Raw genomic sequence first — 20,175 nt, 5'->3', positions numbered from 1 at the left:
ACCATTTAACAGATTATTCCTGAACACAGAGTGACATGCTGTGTAGCCGAGTTTCTACATTTTTATCCTTCCATTCCTTTTGAGTTGCTCAGGGCGGCATACATATTTTCCCCTTCCTCTATTTTATCCTCACAACAATAATGTGAGGGTGCGTTAAACTGAAAGTGTATAACTGGCTGAAGGCCACCCAGTAAGCTTTATAATAAGCAGAGATTTGAACCAGAATCTTCTCGATCTCAGATTGACAATCTAGCCTCTGCACCACACTGGAGGGCTTGCACAAGGCCCCGAATGCACCTAGAAGTGTTCTCCGGATCATTTAGTCTATGATGCCAGCGAGATTTGTGCAGTTATCTTTATTTCTGATTTTTGCTTCTGCAACTTCTCAGCTCAGAAGCCTGCAGCTGACTGAATAGCTTTGCCTGTGCTTTTTAACCGTAGCACATTTCAAATTAAAGATGATTTAACAACAGTGAGAGGATATGTGTGCGAGGGTGACTCGGACATTCAAGTGCGTCTGAATATTAACGCAGATGAGATGTAAATATTGTTGATGGCACAAGCCCATTGGTTATTTCACTGGCAGTAACATGGCAGGAGGGGGGAAATTCTGGTCTTGTTCCTCTTCCTCCCTCCTGCCCTTCTCTTTTGTCAATTACGTTCGGGGTTCTGTTGTCAGATCTTTTCGCCAAGAGTGGAAGGGAATTTTTCAAGTCCTCTATTAAGCAGTTCATGTTTCATTAATTAGCCATGTTTCCTTCATTGCTTTGACAGCGTTGTATTCTGTTCGGCACAAATGAATATTGTAGTACAAGTTGTTTACAGCATGCGTTATGGCAGGGGTGCTTACATCATCTTCAGCTCAGCCAGGTGGTTTGCATTTTAATAGCACAAGCAAATAAAGTATGAGCACCTGGCTCATGAGTTTTGCAGGTGAGAATTCCAGAAGGCCCATATGCCCCACACTCTGGCCAATAATCTTGGCATGCCGAGCACATCTTCCCAATGTGCTTGGCTGATTATTTGAAATCAGCTGAGCACGAGCAGGATTTCACGACTGAGGGAAAATATAAATGCGGAAAAAAATCTCATGTCCAATTTCATGAGACTGTGGCTGGGAACTTCGTCCAGGGGTCTGGGAATTCTGCACCAAGGTGTTCAGGATCACAAAAATCCCATGCAGATTGTAAAGAACACCAGCAGGGGCGTGGGGAGGCTTGGTGCAGTTAGCATCTCCTGTCAAATGGATCTCATGCTGCAGATCTGTAGAAAATCTCTGCCCCAAGACCTTGGACAGTTACCACCAGTCAGCATGGGCTGCGCTGGCCTGGATGGACCAACAGTGTAAGGCAGCTTCATATGTTCAAAAGATGTACTCTGATGTACCAGATCCTTTAAGGAGCTGTTGTATCTAGAATCCTATTTACAATAGTAACTGTCCAAATGCTCCCCTAAAGCCTACAGGCACAAAGACAAGAGTCTCCAGCTGCTGTTTGGTGTAGTGTGCGGACTCTTATCTGGGAGAACCGGGTTTCATTCCCCACTCCTCCACTTGCACCTGCTAGCATGGCCTTAGGTCAGCCATAGCTCTGGCAGAGGTTGTCCTTGAAAGGGCAGCTGCTGTGAGAGCCCTCTCCAGCCCCACCCACCTCACAGGGTGTCTGTTGTGGGGGAGGAAGGTAAAGGAGATTGTGAGCCCCTCTGAGACTCTTCGGAGTGGAGGGTGGGATATAAATCCAATATCTTCTTCTTCTTCTTCTTCTTCTTCTTCTTCTCCTGTTTACTCTCCAGTATCTGCAACTGCAGCCCCTGAATGTAAAATGGCCACATAGTCTAATATCGATGGGCTTAGTCCCCTTTAAAGCTATCGCTCTCCTCCCCACCTTGCCATTATTTGCCTAAGCTAAAAAACCTTCCTCAGGTGCTCCAGCATTTTGCTTCCCTGATATTCCACCTAAACATATTCCCAATAACAATAGTCTCATTGAGCAAGTGGTGAGCAGAACTATGCACGGTATTCCAAATGAAACGGCACTATTGATTTGCATACTACCCTGCCACTTTTCAATCACTTTTTAAAATAATCCCCACCACGGAATCACATATCCTCTGCTATTTCACTCTGGTTCCCTTTCTGTTGATATTTGCTCATGAGGAACCGAAGGTCTCTTAGGTTAGTTGCAGACGGTATTAATCAGTTGCCATTATAAGTGCGAGGAAAGTTAGATTTTTTAAAATTTTCTTACAGGGTTCATCGCCTTCGTTGATGCTGAAGACACTAAATTGTGTGGCATAAGCTCTAGTGGAATTGAAAACCTGCTTTCACAGATGAGTTTGTGCTTTTTTCTTTAGGGTACCACCAGACAGCTTTTGGGTGCCACGTTAAGACTGTTCTAGAAGGCCATATCACTCAGTTTGGAGCGCTGCTGTTTCCTTGTCATATTGTCACTGTCGCTATTGTGAATAATAGCGGCTCATCCACAAATTTTGCCATTTTACCAGTCACCCATACATAGGAAATCATTTGTGAATAAATGAAATAGCACTGGACCCAATATAGATCTGTAGGGGATGCTGCCGCTTAGTTCTCTCCGTTTTGAAAGCTTTCAGTTTACCTAGTTTTAGCTAGTTGTAGGTAATTTGTTATTTGAACGGACAATTAAATGGCATGTTAGATGCACACCCACAAAAATCCTAATTTCACACAAATACCGATTGGGTCTAAAACAGCTTGACAATCTAGGAGAAGATTTCAGGGTAATGTGAAGCTCATTAAAAAGGCAAACTTCATGCGCATTAGGTGAAAAAGGCATACCTAAAGGATATATCCTGAGAACAGAGTTGTGTTTGTGGAATGAGGCTTTCTTGCTGCCTCCTTATTGATTTAGTTAATTTATATAGTTTTACCCTGTTTTTCCCATACTGTAGACTCAGAGACGCTTACAAAATATACATAAATAATACAGATTAAACAAAAAATAATAATAAGAAGAAGATATTGGATTTATATCCTGCCCTCCACTCTGAAGAGTCTCAAAGCGGCTCACAATCTCCTTTCCCTTCCCCCCCCCCAACAGACACCCTGTGAGGTAGATGAAGATATTGGATTTATATCCCGCCCTCCACTGCGAAGAGTCTCAGAGCGGCTCACAATCTCCCTTCCCTTCCTCTCCCACAACAGACACCTTGTGAGGTAGATGAAGATATTGGATTTATATCCCGCCCTCCACTCCGAAGAGTCTCAGAGCGGCTCACAATCTCCTTTCCCTTCCTCCCCCATAACAGGCACCCTGTAAGGTCGGTGGGGCTGGAGGGGGCTCTCCCAGCAGCTGCCCTTTCAAGGACAACCTCTGCCAGGGCTATGGCTGACCCAAGGCCATTCCAGCAGGTGCAAGTGGAGGAGTGGGGAATCAAACCCGGTTCTCCCAGATAAGAGTCCGCACACTTAACCACTACACCAAACTGGCTCTCCAGTCAATACAGTCAAACTAAACAAAATATAAGGCATGTGGATGCCCAAGGCTGGTGCTGCTTCTACAAGCACTGCTCACACAGAGTCACAGGTTGCAAGCTACAGGCTGCAAGCCAAGGACAAGAGCCTTCTGGCTGTAGTCAAGCCCAAACCTCGTTAAATGCAGAAAGGGGAAGGACAGATGTTTAGCCACGGGCTTATTCAGCTAGCTCAGATGTTCCCAATTCCCTCCCCACCTTACTTTTGTAGTCCTTCATCCCCCCGCAGCATCTTGTAACACTAGAGGACTAGAACAGAGTGGGATGTGGTGCTGGAAGCTGCAGATAAAAAATTATTTATTTATTTTGGTCAATTTATATTCCGCCCTTTCCCAGACGGGCTCAGGGCGGATTACATCCAGATTAAACCAGTCACATACGATAAAACAAAAAAAATACAAATTAAAACAACAATACAGCACAGTTCTGTATAACAAAGGCGGGTGGGTTCATAGTGCAGGTTGGAGTATAGTTTGGCATACGCAAGCAGTTCAAGGGTTACTCATAAGCAAGAGTCCAGCAGAGCTAAAAGCCATAGTCAGAAGTAGGACCCGCCCTGCCACTAGGTCGGGAGTGAGCAGTGATTTAGAGTTGGGAGTGAGCAGTGAAGTGGCCAAGTTTGCGGATGACACTAAATTGTTCAGGGTGGTGAGAACCAGAGAGGATTATGAGGCACTCCAAAGGGATCTGTTGAGGCTGGGTGAGTGGGCGTCAACGTGGCAGATGCGGTTCAATGTGGTCAAGTGCAAAGTAATGCACATTGTGGCCAAGAATCCCAGCTACAAATACAAGTTGATGGGGGGTGAACTGGCAGAGACTGACCAAGAGAGAGATCTTGGGGTCGTGGTAGATAACTCACTGAAAATGTCAAGACTGTGCGTTTGCAATAAAAAAGGCCCACGCCATGCTGGGAATTTTTAGGAAGGGAATTGAAAACAAATCAGCCAGTATCATAATGCCCCTGTATAAATCAATGGTGCGGTCTCATTTGGAGTACTGTGTGCAGTTCTGGTTGCCGCACCTCAAAAAGGATATTATAGCATTGGAGAAAGTCCAGAAAAGGGCAACTAGAATGATTAAAGGGCTGGAACACTTTCCCTATGAAGAAAGGTTGAAACACTTGGGACTCTTTAGCTTGGAGAAACGTCGACTGCGGGGTGACATGATAGAGGTTTACAAGATAATGCATGGGATGGAGAAAGTAGAGAAAGAAGTACTTTTCTGCCTTTCTCACAATACAAGAACTCATGAGCATTCAATGAAATTGCTGAGCAGACAGGTTAAAACGGATAAAAGGAAGTACTTCTTCACCCAAAGGGTGATTAATATGTGGAATTCACTGCCGCAGGAGGTGGTGGTGGCCACAAGCATAGCCACCTTCAAGAGGGGTTTAGATAAAAATATGGAGCAGAGGTCCATCAGTGGCTATTAGCCACAGTGTGTGTATATATGTGTGTTTGTTTGCCACTGTGTGACACAGAGTGTTGGACTGGATGGGCCATTGGCCTGATCTAACATGGCTTCTCTTATGTTCTTAGGCAAATTAGACGATTGCCTAGGGTGCCAGCCGTCTGGGGGCACCAAATTGGGTGCCCCCCATATGATCTCGTGACATTATCAGTGTGTGGGGGGGCTGCTAGAAGTTAGCATTGCCTAGGGTACCAGACAGTCTAGGGTCAGCCCTGTCCAAGAGTCACACAGTTGCAGCCAGATCCAACGCTGTGCTCGCAGAGTCAGTTGTAGAATGACTTGTTGCTTCTCCTCCTAACAGCCTCCTGTGGCTGGTTTTTATAGGCATGTGCAAGGGTCAAATTTGCAACTGGCTGCTCAGGAGTAATTCTGTAACTACTCTAATAGTTGGCATCAGGCCAGGGGGTGAACACTTTGTTGTCTTTCCTGTAGTTCTGCTCGTAGCCTCTGTCTGTGGTGCTCAAAGGGTGTGGGTGATACTGGAGGGCTGGGAATGATTAGCTTAATTTCACCCGCTGATTTTGGGCTGGAGACTGCCCATGGCTCTGCACCAGCTGTTGGCTGTGAATCCTGGCCAGCCTGCAGTTTATCTTCCTGCTTGCTAGCTTCTGCTGACTCAGAGCTGGTCACACGTGGGTCCTCTTCTCCTCAGGAGTCCTCACTGAGCCCTGGTTGGCTCATGACAGCAACAATGAATTGGGAAGGGGGGGCTGAATTGGAGAGGAGGTAGCTATGGGGAGCTTTGTGCATGGCCTGGGCTTGCAGCTTTCAGCCATGCAAAAACGTTAGCCCATGGCTATCAGGCTTAGAAAGGACATTGATGTCTCCACAATAGTTACTTCATTCTGTCAACATTGTGATTCTTAGTTACATCTCCGGAGTGTAGTACCCTTGGTAAAAGGGGTATTGGATAATGTGATGTGTGGTTCATTAGCCATCCCGGATGCTTTGATGTAGCAAAATAACAGTCTTGGAGATGGGGACACAGAGGGCGTTTTCGCACTTACCTTTTACTGGCGCGACCACCCTCCTCACGCCGGCGGATCTGCAGGGATTTCGCACCAGAAGCGCCGGCGCAGCCAAAAGAGCCGGCAACTTCCGTCGCGGAGCCAGCTCAAACGGAAACCGCCAAGAAGCAGGAAAACGTTTGAGCTGGCTCCGCGACGGAAGTTGCCGGCTCTTTTGGCTGCGCCGGCGCTTCTGGTGCGAAATCCCTGCAGATCCGCCGGCTTGAGGAGGGTGGTCGTGCCAGTAAAAGGTAAGTGCGAAAACGCCCAGAGTCTCATCTCCCCCCCGCCCCAGTCTTTTTGGATTAAATAGTAATCTCAGGGTCAGAAATCTGTGCACCTTCCAACTGTGAAATGAGAAATAAAAGTAGAAAGGGGATGTGATGTTCCAAAGCATTAACATTTCATTCCCTTGTGAATGGTCATTTTTACTGCTACTGAAAAGAACACCTACTTTTAAAATTCTATTTTTAGTAAAGCAGAGACGGCAACAGATACTTTCCACCCCCAGGAGGGAGTGTGTGGCCAGGCCAGAAATGTGCTAGTAGATAATTGTCCTGCCGTCTCTTGCAGAGCGGAAGATGGCAGTCCTCTCTCTTTTAATTTGCTATGTTGCTTGTTCAATTCCACTGCCTTTCTCCTTTCCCTGCTCTTTTATCCCCATGTGTGGCCTGGCGAAAGCAGTGATATATCCGCAAACACAACCTTCTCTTCCGTCTTGGTGACCCTTCAGTTTTCATTTGAGCCAATGATTGTATCCAGTGGAGTCATTAATCGGAAGTTGATCAACTTTAGCAGACTTATCGAAATGCGTGAACTTTATCTTATTGTTTGCTTTTGAAAGAAAGGGACAGCCAGAAAACAGGGAGGAGTTATGCAATCACAAGCATGTCTCCTCAGAAGTAAATCCTATTGGGTTCAGTGGGCTAACCTCCTTGTGGGTATGTCTAGGAGTGCAGCCTTCAGCTCAGGAAATCAGTTCGAGTAGCAAGTCACTGCTTCATAAATCATCCCCACCCCTTTAAAATAGTCAATCAGACTGAAACATTGGTGAATTTCACGTATAAAAAAAGATTATTTTTTTTTTACCTTACACAAAACAGCATTTAAGAGTGTTTATCAACTGAGTAGCAATGTGTGTTTTGGAGGAGGTGGGGTAGGAGAAGGAAATTCGTGGGTAAGGCTGTTTTGAGGGAGCGAGGTGAGGGAGCAGCATTCTTTCCACTGTCTTATTCCCACAGCTTTAAATGTCACTTCAAGGGATGCTCAGTTTGCATAAAGCCTGCTAGGAGGGGAAAGCAAGAAAGCCTACTGAGGAGGAACAAAAAGGATTCAGCAGCACAGCTTAGTTGAACGCTGTCAGTGTCTTCCCCTGACCCTCTTTAATTCATTGCGCTGAGTCAAATTGAGCAGTCAGCCGTACTAGGGGGTGTGGCTTTCATGCAGTGAAGATTACACTGGCAGGGGCACTGATGCATCTCGCAGAAGGTGTCATTACCTTATAGCAGCAGCGACCCAGTCAGGCTCGTCACATGCATCTTATTTAAGACCAGCGGATGCTGCCACTTAAGGCTCTGAATGTTTGTCTCTGTCAAGTTTATGCGGAACGTTAACAGCTATTCACCCGCCCAGCATCTTTGCAGGCTGCTGTTCCGCAACAGACAGGAAAGAACCTGTGGCGACTGTCAGCAAGCTCAAAGCACAGCACGTGGCTTCAGCATTAGTCTCACCAAAATTAAGGCTTATTTTACCTTCTGGCTGGATATAGATCATAGTTTTTCAGAGTACTGGTGGTACTAGTACCAAGTGTTGGCTTAGTGGTACAGAACACAGTTTGCACGCATGAGGCCCCAAGTCTGACCACTGGCATCTCCACTTCAAGGATATCAGGCAGCCTTGTCGGAGGGGCTGGAGAGAATCCGACTATGGCTGACACAATGCTAACCTCGATTGATAAGAACATAAGAGAAGCCACGTTGGATCAGGCCAATGGCCCATCCAGTCGAACACTCTGTGTCACAGAACATAAGAGAAGCCATGTTGGGTCAGGCCAATGGCCCATCCAGTCCAACACTCTGTTGCAGAAGAAGAAGAAGAAGAAGAGATTGGATTTATATCCCGCCCTCCACTCCAAAGAGTCTCAGAGCGGCTTACAATCTCCTTTCCCTTCCTCCCCCACAACAGACACCCTGTGAGGTGGGTGGGGCTGGAGAGGGCTCTCACAGCAGCTGCCCTTTCAAGGACAACCTCTGCCAGAGCTATGGCGGACCCAAGGCCATGCTAGCAGGTACAAGTGGAGGAGTGGGGAATCAAACCCGGTTCTCCCAGATAAGAGTCCGCACACTTATCCACTACACCAAACTGGCTCTCTAAGAACATCAGAGAAGCCATCTTGGATCAGGCCAGTGGCCCATTCAGTCCAACACTCTGTGTCACATAAGAACATAAGAGAAGCCATGTTGGATCAGGCCAGTGGCCCATCCAGTCCAACACTCTGTGTCACATAAGAACATAAGAGTAGCCATGTTGGATCAGGCCAGTGGCCCATCCAGTCCAACACTCTGTGTCACGCAAGAACATAAGAGAAGCCATGTTGGATCAGGCCAGTGGCCCATCCAGTCCAACACTCTGTGTCACGCAAGAACATAAGAGATGCCATGTTGGATCAGGCCAGTGGCCCATCCAGTCCAACACTCTGTGTCACATAAGAACATAAGAGAAGCCATGTTGGATCAGGCCGGTAGCCCATCCAGTCCAACACTCTGTGTCACATAAGAACGTAAGAGAAGCCCTGTTGGATCAGGCCAGTGGCCCATCCAGTCCAACACTCTGTGTCACATAAGAACGTAAGAGAAGCCATGTTGGATCAGGGCAATGGCCCATCCAGTCCAACACTCTGTGTCACACAGTGGCTAAAAAAAATTATATATATATATATACACACACACACGCATTCTGTGGCTAATAGCCACTGATGGACCTCTGCTCCATATTTTTATCTAAACCCCTCTTGAAGGTGGCCATGCTTGTGGCCGCCACCACCTCCTGTGGCAGTGGATTCCACATGTTAATCACCCTTTGGGTGATCCAGAGTCTGACTCAGTATAACACAGTTCTATAGGTTCATGTTTTATACTGACATGCGCACTCATTCCCCCCCATCCATTTCATGCTTTCAAACAGGTTTTGCATGTTCCTATCGTACTTCAGAAATGTGTGAACTGTCTTTGACTTGAGATGACCGTAGCAGAACTGGGCATTCACAGCCTAAACAAAGATGACTGTGGAGCAGTTGTCTGTCTCTGATCTTGAAACGCTTTACAGCCTCTTGTGCACCGCTGAACGTTTTATAAACAAATACCTGGTATGAAAAAATACTACATTATAAGGATCAACTGAATAGTCTCAGAGCGTTTGACAACTGTGGAGCCAGTAGTTAACTTTAATAAGAATTCCATGAAGGTCTTGAATTCTGTGGTTGTTTTCCACTGGCACAAGAGCTGAAGAGGGGTGATTTCCGCCACTTCCTCCCTCCCTAAAAAGACCTCCACAATTCACCCAGCAGTTCCCCTAGGCCCGGGAATCCTAAAGGAAGTCCTTTGTCAAAGGACATGGTAAGCTACAGTATGATGAAAGAAGGTTCCATTCTTTGAATGGAACTCTGCTTGAGAATAATTGAATCAGCCCTTAACAAATACATTTAAGGAGAGAGAGAGAAAAGAGAATGCTATTACTTAAAGGTTAAATAAATAAAGACTTCGTAGTGATGCTTTCCTTCATTCTTCTGGATGCCTCCAAATGCACCACACTATTTTTTAGTACATATGAGTTTGTGCTGCAGGTACTTGACACTCATATGCAAATATTCTGTAGTAAAGGAAATCTTCTAAAAGAGAGAGAAGTGTTCACTTGTGCACAGCCCTTCAACGGAGTAATGGGGTTTGGGACTGAGAGTCATTTGTTGAGCTAGCCTTGGAGAGCTCAAGATGGATAGATACAGAAAATAAACACGACAGAGCTTTACTAATAACATCCCACCTCACAGGCCACTGTTCTTGTATCTTTAGCAGCAGATCTTCTTCCTTACATGTTTACAAATGAAACCCAAACTACATGCGAAAAAGACATCATTCTTCAAATGATGGTCTTCCCCAATAGTGTCCAAAATGTGCGTGGATGGGTGTAATTTAAAATGTTAAGTGGCCATGCAGGCAAGGGTGGCAAACCTTCTGAAGAAAACAAAGAGCCTTGTGACTAAAACTTAATTAAACATTTATGGAAGCCACTGTAATACCTCAATTGACTATCTGTATGTGGCATCCAATAATCCCTCTTGCACCCTGGTATCACAGGATAAAAAAAGGCCACTCGAGAACTTCTTGTCAGACATCGCAGTTCATCATTTAAGAGCAGCATTCACTGCGCTTTGTTTTCAGACCACGCTGACTGAACTGCTGTCTGGAAGGTACACCAGTAAAGGTACACAGTTCTTCTACCCTTCCAAGGCTGGTAAAATGAGAACCCAGCTTGCTGCGGGGGAAGTGTAGATGACTGGGGAAGGCAATGACAAACCACTCCGAAAAAAATTCTGCCATGAAAACGTCAAGATGAGACGTCACCCTAGAGTCGGAAACGACTGGTGCTTGCACAGGGGACTACATTTACCTTTATTTATTTTTTTACAGTTCTAATCTGATTTGTTCTTTAAGTAGGATATTTTTTGAATGTAAATTTTTATACCGTGATTTTATATTGTAAATATATTTTATATTTTAACGGCCAAATACAATAACACTCTTCATTACAATTAATACTCCCTCTAAACTGTGGTGTCTTGTGAGCAAAAATTATATTTTGTGAGCTACTAGCATTGAAGTTGTGAGCTACTGCATAAGTTAGCTTGCTTTTGGGCCATTTCTCCTGAGCGAAGACCAAAATGTGTGAGCTGGAGTTTGCTCACACTAACTCAGTTTAGAGGGCACACTGGTGGCATCATAACTCCAACGCTGAAAGTATGCTGCTTCCCTGGTCAAAATGCATTCCCTGTCTATTGTAAAGCTTGATTTGTAGATCTTATCCCTTCATTGAAATTAAAGGGGTCGCCTTGGTACACAAGGGCTTTATAAGTACACTGGAACATACATCAGAGTATGAATCATAATAATATCCAAGTAAATTCCATAGAGATTACAACATACTTCCAAATAATATTTTTAGGAACAGGATGTAAAGCAGTTTTCAATACTGTCAAGAGACATTTCTTCAGATTCAGATCGCCCTGCTACAGAACAATCATACCAGTGTCCTCGGCCTGGATCCGTAAGATCTGTTTGTTAACAAGAAGCCAAATCATCTATTTGCCAGAGAACATAAATGTGTTTGCGCACTGATCCTGCTTTCTCTGTGACTTTGCCTCCAGCTAAGGAAGTTCTTCTTTTGCCTGACTGCCTGAGATTTTAAGAAATGTGTTTATACAGGGCTCAGCAAAGACATTGAGCCCTTTCAGAATGCAAGGGAGGAAAGGAACAGTTGTTGAATTCTCTTTTAATTATCACGGAGCAGTAAAGGGGAGAGGGGAGTTGCAAATGCAAGGCTTGCTAATGAAACACTGAGCCTAATGGATCTGAGGGTCTTATAGGACGTCCTGCAATTTGCATGTATTGAAGTCTGAGGAGGACGAGAACTGTGGGTTTATAATTTCTAATTAGGAACTGTTCTGCAAAGTTTGGGCCTGGTGGTAGTGAAGTTATAGCTAAACTTTTATTTAGACAGTGTCATGGTGGGGAAAATCCATTTTGCCTGGGAAGAACCCCAGGTCTGGCATATCCAGATGCTTTTAAAAAATTCAGTGGGTTTTTCATCCTTTGTCTTCTGTGTGGCGGGCTAATATTTCTCTGACCTGTTTGCTCTTTCTCCTCCTCTGCCTTTTTATCATAGTGGTATTAGGCACCTCCACAGACCATTTCTGCAGCCATTTGCATGCTGTGGACTTCAATCATTTTCCCTTTGGAAAAACTTTCATATTCCATCACGTGCCTCCTTGTTGGAATGGCTTATTATTTCTGTGGGGTCTAGGTTTTTTTTTTATTGCCAGTTGATGGCTGGATTTTTAAAAAAACCACATTTCTTAATTTCTGCCATGGGCCCACTTTCTCTGCTCTTGTCATCTCTTGTGTATAGTTTTACATTGCAAAGCTAATGTAAAACCTCAAAAAGGATATTATAGCATTAGAGAAGGTGCAGAGATGGGCAACTAGAATGATTAAAGGGCTGGAGCACTTTCCCTATGAAGAAAGGTTGAAACGCTTGGGACTCTTTAGCTTGGAGAAACGTCGACTGCGGGGTGACATGATAGAGGTTTACAAGATAATGCATGGAATGGAGAAAGTAGAGAAAGAAGTACTTTTCTCCCTTTCTCACAATACAAGAACTCGTGGGCATTCGATGAAATTGCTGAGCAGACAGGTTAAAACGGATAAAAGGAAGTACTTCTTCACCCAAAGGGTGATTAACATGTGGAATTCACTGCCACAGGAGGTGGTGGCGGCCACAAGTATGGCCACCTTCAAGAGGGGTTTAGATAGAAATATGGAGCAGAGGTCCATCAGTGGCTATTAGCCACAGTGTATGTGTGTATATAACATTTTTTGCCACTGTGTGACACAGAGTGTTGGACTTGATGGGCCGTTGGCCTGATCCAACATGGCTTCTCTTATGTTCTTATGTTCTTAAATGCATCCCTCTAGCAGCCTCTGATCTGAGGAACTTTTAAATGTAGTCATTTAATTTTGGCCTTGTATTAAATAGCAGCAATGAAAAACAAGTGCTTTTTTGGGGGGGGGGGGCGGATTCCACACGAAGAGGGTATGTAACCAAATGAAACAGTGAAGAGCAGTTACTGGGTATCCCATCTTGTTGCATTTCTATGACTCACTCCTTGTGGAGGGGGGCAAATGTGCGGCAGCAGCTCTAAGAGTGTTCAAGGCCAAATCTCTTACCCAGGTTACCTAGGGAGCCCCAACTGACATTGGAAACTCAAAAACTAGGAAACTGGACATAATCCAACCTGAAAGTTTGAGAACAATGTTACAAGTGCCTGATGGTGTCCCAAATGCTCTTATGTGCCTGGAATTGGGTATGGCCCTGGTGGAGGCAAGGCTTTGGTTTGGCTAAAACTATGGGGCTGACAAGGCTAATAATTCTTATGTTCCTCCATGAATAGGGCACTGAAAAAGAAAATGCCTTTCTGTGGTTTTTCAAAGCAATTTCTGTGCTCTGTGAGTTATGACAAATGAAGGCTATGGTTAAACAGAGGGTTCTGGATACCACAAGGCAATATGACTTGAATACGATAGGGAGAGGGAGGGTTCGTTTGGAACCCATTATGAAGGTAACCCCTATGTCTTACTTTTCTCATTTACCAAATCAAGAGTATAGGAGAGTGTCCTCGAAGGAAAGTATAAAAAGATCCCCTTCTAAGAAAGGATCTGTCCTTGCTGCAGGGAAAGTACAGAATCGTTAGAACATGTTTTGTTTGATTGTATCGGATTTTCTGAGAATCCCTTCCTTTTTCTGCATCACCTTTTTCCTGTAGACAGAGATCATACCTTCTGACAAGTCTTCTTTGAGATAGGAATCTTGACGTTACTTACCAGGTAGCTAGATGTGATTGGCTTGCTGCAAGGTTTAGGATAATTTTAACAGCCCATGTAGTAGAATGTTAAGATTTCAGGGTGTTTTTTTTTTTTTTTAAATCAGGCATTATAATACCTAACTATTGTATTTTGAGTGATTTTATTATTGCCCCGTGATGCAGAGTGGTAAAGCTGCAGTACTGCAGTCGGAGCCCTCTGCTCACGACCTGAGTTCGATCCCAGCGAAAGCTGGGTTTTCAGGTAGCCGGCTCCAGTTTGGCTCAGCCTTCCATCCTTCCAAGGTCGGTAAAATGAGTACCCAGCGGGAAAGTGTAGATGACTGGGGAAGGCAATGGCAAACCACCCCATAAAAACATCAAAGCAACGTCACCCCAGAGTCGGAAACAACTGGTGCTTGCACAGGGGACTACCTTTACCTTTTATGACCCAAACGTTGCATTTTATGTATTTGTATTTAAGAGCTGGGCATCAACCATGATTAAACATTCTATCCATCCATCCATCCATCCATCATCTATCCATCCATCCATCCATCCATCCATCATCTATCTATACATCCATCCATCCATCCATCATCTAAACATCCATCCAACCATCCATCCATCCATCATCTATCCATCCATCCATCCATCCATCCATCCATCCATCCATCATCTATCCATCCATCCATCCATCCATCCATCCATCCATCCATCCATCCATCCTTGTGGAGAGGACTGGGACTGCAGCACTGGAGGAGTCACCATTCAAAGCTTCCTTATGTAATGGCTTTGCAGAACACTTTCTCCCCTACCTCTAGAGCTATTTGCCCCAGTAGGGAACCTGTACCCTCAATACAAACAGCAACTCCAAAGTAGTTAAAGATGGGCTAAAAACTCTGGCTCCACCCCTATCCCAGTTCTTGTTAATAGAAATGTAAGCAGAGAAGTCATCATCAGTGGCTTGCCTAATTTGGCCTTCAGACTGTTTGAAAATAAAAATCAGGTTGTGCCGTTATCCTGTAGCATAGGTGGGTACATTTCTGTTCTGTGTGATACATGTAGAAGCAGGGAAGTGGTAAGAAAGCAAAGACCCATGAATGCTCCAGGGAAACCAGGACCATACAGAGACTGCCAAAATGTATTTATGAACTTTACACATTGGAGGTTTCATTTTGAATCCAGTGATTAGAATGGCATACTGGAGCCAGTGTAGAGAGTGAGACGGGAGCGAGCTCAAAGTTCCACTCAGCTGTAAAACTCATTAAGGAATTATTTTCTAGGTAGCTACTGTCTCGTAGCCTAATCTACTTTATGGAGTTGCTTTGAAGAAAGGAGAACCATCTACCATCCTGTGTTCCTCAGAAGAAAAGAGGGACTAAAAATGTAATGCATAGCATCACATATATTCTCTATGAACTTGATAACAATGGGATAGGCCAACTAAATTTTCCTGAAATAAATGGAACTTTAATTAGTTAAGAATAAATCCCATGCCTGTATTTTCAATGAGACTAAGTCTCATTGAGTCTAAGTCTCATTGAAGGTGCAGACAGCCATACATTCTAAATACGGCAAAAGTAGTTTGAAACACACATTCCCTGCCCTGAAAACAAATATTTTGGTACTCAGTGAATGCTGGTTCAAATAAATTCCACCTTATTTTAGAAAGCCTTTCTCTACCCTTTCTTTTATTAACAACTAAAACCTTTTACAATGGCCTGCACTTCCTCAACTTGGTCTTTATCTTTTTCTGTGGAATATTTGTTGTGGACAATTGGCATTTACACTTGGGGGGGAGGAAGTGAAAAAAAAAATCTTAGTTCAGTAGTATAGTTCAGTGTGGAGCAATGAAAATCAAGAGAGAAAAGAGGAAATTCCTTAAGGTCTGACAATTAAAAGCACACCTGTATTTCACCTCCATTTTTTCTTCATGCTACTCAGAACTACTTGTAACATTGCTAACTTTCTTCAGAAACCTTTGCAATCAAATGTGACCATGCCTTGTTACTTATACTGTAGCTTACAGAAGTGACACACTTAATATCGGGGGGTGGGGGTCCAAACCTGGATATCTACCAGTGGAGATGGAGTTCAGGTAAATGCGCACCTGCTGTTCCACAATTGCTACTGGGAGGGAGGGAGCAGTAGTTTAACCAGTCGAAGGGAACCAGTATGTTTCATTGCTTCTCATTAGGCCCAGCATGGCTGCCAGATAATGACTAACAAAGTTGGCGATGGCTAACAAACACCATGCCATCCTGGTAAGAGACTATCAGTCTCTGGAGACATCACTGTATCATCGTAGTTTGGCTCAGATCCCCCAAAGCCGTGGTAGAGACCCGACAGAAGCTGTGGTCCCACCCATGGAATGACTCCATACAGAGCCACCAAACACATTTTGTTCTCTCAGATGTGAAGAACAGAAAGCAGTGCTTGAAAATGAAATCAGTAAAAAGGACAACATGAGTCATTTTCTGTGTCTTTGTTCTTTTTTCACAGACGCTTAACAAGAACAATTTGATACCAGATGACAGGACCAACTTCTACCCTTTGCAGCAGACAAATGTGTACACAACAACCTATTACCCCAGTACACTGAATAAATATGACTACAGGCCTGAGGCCTCCCCAGGAAGGACCTTTACTAACAGCTGATGATGGACAGGTTCTCCAAGAACTGGATGGCTTCCTATTTGATTTTTTTTTATTTTTTAAAATTGAGTTTACGGACCAAATATTGGCCCAGTCTCTAGATGTAAATATTATGCAGTGGGCCTTTTATTTTATCATTTATCAGTGGGTTTACTCTAAGCAGTGCATCTCTTTAAGTTGACCCACTGTTGATGGACTATCCTGCCTAGGAATTTTGAGAGGTCCACAGCTATGGATATTTATGGCCGGTAGTTATCCTTTTTTGAGGGTGCCAACATTGTTCAGGTGCCAACCACAATGTGCTAAGTTTGTGTGAAACGGTACGTGGCTACCCACCACTTCCTCAGAAATTCGGTCAACATCTGTGGACAAAAAAAAAAATACCACCAATGCTTTGATACACACCCTTTCTATGCCTATGGATTAAGGGGACCATAAACATTACCCACAAGACAAGCCTTATGAAACATGCTAAAAGATTTTGGTTTTCCAGCTTTGGGGTTGATCATCACATCATCAAATTTTCCAGTGACATGGAGCAATATATGCAAACTATGGTGGGAAAAAAGTCTAGTGAGGTTCTCAAAAGAAGCACTTGAAACATTTCCGGTCATAATTTGGAGTAAAAAAGTAACAAGATATTAATATGGCTTTTCAGTAAAGGAGATACAGCTGTATTCCACCATGGTGGGGGGGGGGCAGGGCGCAGAGTGAAAAAAAAGCCATGGAATATCCTGTTAGGGAGCAAGAAACCTTTACTTTCTTCTAACTTTGATTCCAGTAGCCTCTTAAGGACCTGTGAGGTTGGTGCCCCTGTTGTCTGTTGACATGACCAGGCTTTTGTGCTAATGCCAATTTTATTTTTTTATATATTTTTTTTATCCACTCGAACAAAAACATTTGAGTTCACAATATGTCTCTAAAGAATGTCTCCGTAATACAGCCTAACCCAGAAAGCCTGCTGCAGATTCTCCAAGTGTCTTCCAGCCAGCACTCCCATCAATTGCCAATATTCTACAGTATCCAAGAATGAAGAAAACAAAAGTGATTCTGCTGCAGTTGTTGTTAATCTGGGGTCTGTAGCATTGTTTAAAAGTCAGTCCAGCCTTGAAATGTAATTCTACGTATGTGTGGGACTGTGTCAGATCAGTGCAGAAGCCATTTCTACAGCCAGATGATTGTCTGACGTCGATGTCTAGCAGGAAGTCTTATCCGTCACCTGTGCTTTCATAGACAATCTCATCCAGCGTGCTTGGCAATATAAGCAAGTTTGCTGCTGTCATTCAGCATTCCTTAGTGTGTGTGTGTGTATATATATGTACAATGAACTCATGGTGCTAAGAGAAGGCCACTTTACAGAGCATGTGATAAAGAGCGTGAGCCAATCTGCATGAAGGAAGAGCACTGGCAGAGCATTGGGGTTTTTCCTTTGCATCTTCCTCCAGCAGCGACCATCTCCGCAGTGGCTAGTTTGATAGTTCTCCATGCCATTTTGTTTAAATTTGTGCTTACTGTGTGGCAGCCAATAAGAGGCTCATTGCTTCTGCTGTTTTGAAAACACCTTTGGGGAGAATAGACTCAGGTGTGGCAGAGTGTGGCACATCCAAGTTCCTTTGTACAGCAGGGAATAGGAACTGGAAAGCTGTTCTGTTCGTGAGCCAAACTGCCCAACTGTTTTGAAAGGGAAGAAAACCCAGTGATGATATCAACAAAAGTGAGTCATAAAACATAATAGTGAACATTAAACTGTGGCCAATTTCAGTGGCTAAAGTAGTTTGGATGGAAGCATAGGCTAGGTTGCTTTGGGATTGGCTATGCCACCTCCTCATTGATTTTTTTAAGCTGACAGTGATTGAGAACTTGTATTGCTACAGACACACATCCAAATCCGCTCCCCCCACCCCGCCACATAGGGCCATTGTTGTGTGTGCTGCAGGCAAAAGTGAGTACACATACATAGCTACTTTCTAACTCTTGCTGCAGCGACACATCAGAGTTCCTACTTCAGTAAGCAGTTGTCGGATCAGGGAAACTGAGAAGCATTGTTGAGGATTTCAGCTTGTTGCAAAACTAATTAATTGTGCAACGGTTCTCAGAAGCATAAAGAAATTAACTAACGGTTCCGTTAATTATTTTTTTCCATCACTTTTTGCCTGTTTTGTTTTTGCTTATGCAATAAGGCAGATGGTTTGAATCTATTTTCCTTGTTAGGTAGTAATTTTTGCTTTGTTCTTCCAGTGCCACCGATCGGTTTAGGAGGGATGTATTAGTCGGACCAGCCCAATTCATTCTTCCCAGGCACTGAATGGGAAGAGCTGTACAGTTGCAAAAACAAAAACCTTTGGTTGCAGTCATTGTGTTAGTGTGCAGCAAAGCAAAGGAGTGTGTGAGGGGATGCATGAAGGTTCCTCACTAAGTCACTTTGCATGACTTTCAAGAGGAGCCGAGAGCTGACTTTTGAATGCTCCAATGCGTGGCAGGTTAATGACAAACTTGTATCCCCAGTCTGGTAGGTAACTCAGCACTTTGCTCACCATGTTTCTAATGGACATGGTGGATTTGAATTTCTCTTGCAACAGCTCCTCAGTGGTTCAAATAACCTACTCTCTAGGTCATCATAATGCATCAGTGCTGTGTTGTGGCATCAGTGCTGTGCCAATTTTTTTTTTAGAAAGGAAGCCAATTGATATGCTAGTGTTTTGAAGAGACAGCATTACTACTGGTAGGACAGCTGTGTGCAAATGCCACAGTGGGTGACACCATAGGCAAAGGAGACCCATTTGAGAAGCTTCTCCCACTCAGAGAGGCTTTTGATGGTTGCTTTTTAAAAAAAATAGAAGTCTTCATTATAAGGCTGTTATTGAAACTTGGAAGGGGTGGGGGGGGAAATCCCGAAGCAGCAATTCCGTGGCAAAGGGAGAAGCCAGCAACCAGTCTAGACTGCAGCCGAAACTCCCAGAAACAAGAGATACACCAATTAAAAGTATTCCCAATAATCTTGAAGTTTTTTCAGCTTTTGAAACCCTAATGCAACTTTCTGCATCTGAATGATACTGGCACAGCTCAAACATCCAGTCAGTCAGGCTGTGTTTAAAAAAAAAATCCCTGAGTCATTTATTGTTTGGTAGGATTATGATGAGCCATTTCTAAGGTGAACTCAATGGATATGTTGTCTGAACTGAGGTCTAAATAATGAGAACTTTGCCATGAATCCTGTATCAACTTTTGGAGAATAGGTAGCCTTTTGATTTCTTTAGAAAAAGTAGATTTTCGTATAATGGCTAATGACCTGGCCTATTATAGCAGTTTACCTTATAATGTATATATAATGCATGTTTTTACCTTTCAGTTTATGATCATAATTGCCACATGCTCATGAAACTATGCAAAACATTTTGTGTGTGAGAGAATGTCTTTTTCTTTTGAATCATTCTCTTGTTGCATAAGGATTATACAGCAGGGACAATAAGGAGTTGGTATGGCCATTGCACTTGCTCTCTTTACCCTCTGAGCTAGTGATTTCTTGCAGGGATGCATGACCTTTTCCACCCAGAAAAACTGCCCTGTTCACTCTGTGCGAGGACATTTAAATTAACGGAGCAACCCAAGGGGTCTTAGGGAAAGAAAATGCCATGACTGGAATGCTTGACGGGATGATCCTGTTGAAGTGACCTGTCGCACTTTCCTTGTAGACGAATGAGCTGCACAACATCCCATCTTCCTGCCGAGATTGAAGGTTATTTGTAGCGTGGCCATTAAATTTGGCGTAGGCCCTTTGGAATGCAAAAGGCAGCGCTAGTAGATGTGTTGTGGTGTACCTCGGTTCAACCGAGTGTGTTTGGCTCTTCTTAGTGGGCTGCCGGGACAATGAACAAAGCAGCAGTAGTTTAGCGTAAATGG

General features: G+C 43.9%; 1 protein-coding gene across 2 annotated transcripts in view; it reads left to right on the top strand.

The window, feature by feature from the left end:
- The window catches only part of SEMA5B (semaphorin 5B), a 546,394-nt gene extending 529,893 nt beyond the window's left edge, over positions 1-16,501 (top strand). For both annotated transcript variants that reach the window (XM_060262054.1, XM_060262053.1), the window contains exon 22: positions 16,123-16,501. In XM_060262054.1, the coding sequence (XP_060118037.1) occupies positions 16,123-16,278 (156 nt within the window). In that variant the 3' untranslated portion in view covers positions 16,279-16,501. The remainder of the gene's footprint in view (positions 1-16,122) is intronic.
- The last annotated feature ends 3,674 nt before the right edge of the window (positions 16,502-20,175 follow it).

This window comes from Heteronotia binoei, chromosome 21 (assembly GCF_032191835.1).
Source record: "Heteronotia binoei isolate CCM8104 ecotype False Entrance Well chromosome 21, APGP_CSIRO_Hbin_v1, whole genome shotgun sequence".
Lineage (NCBI taxonomy): Eukaryota > Metazoa > Chordata > Lepidosauria > Squamata > Gekkonidae > Heteronotia > Heteronotia binoei.
The sequence above is the reverse complement of the archived record's forward strand: the minus strand, read 5'-3'. Positions and strand labels throughout refer to the sequence as shown.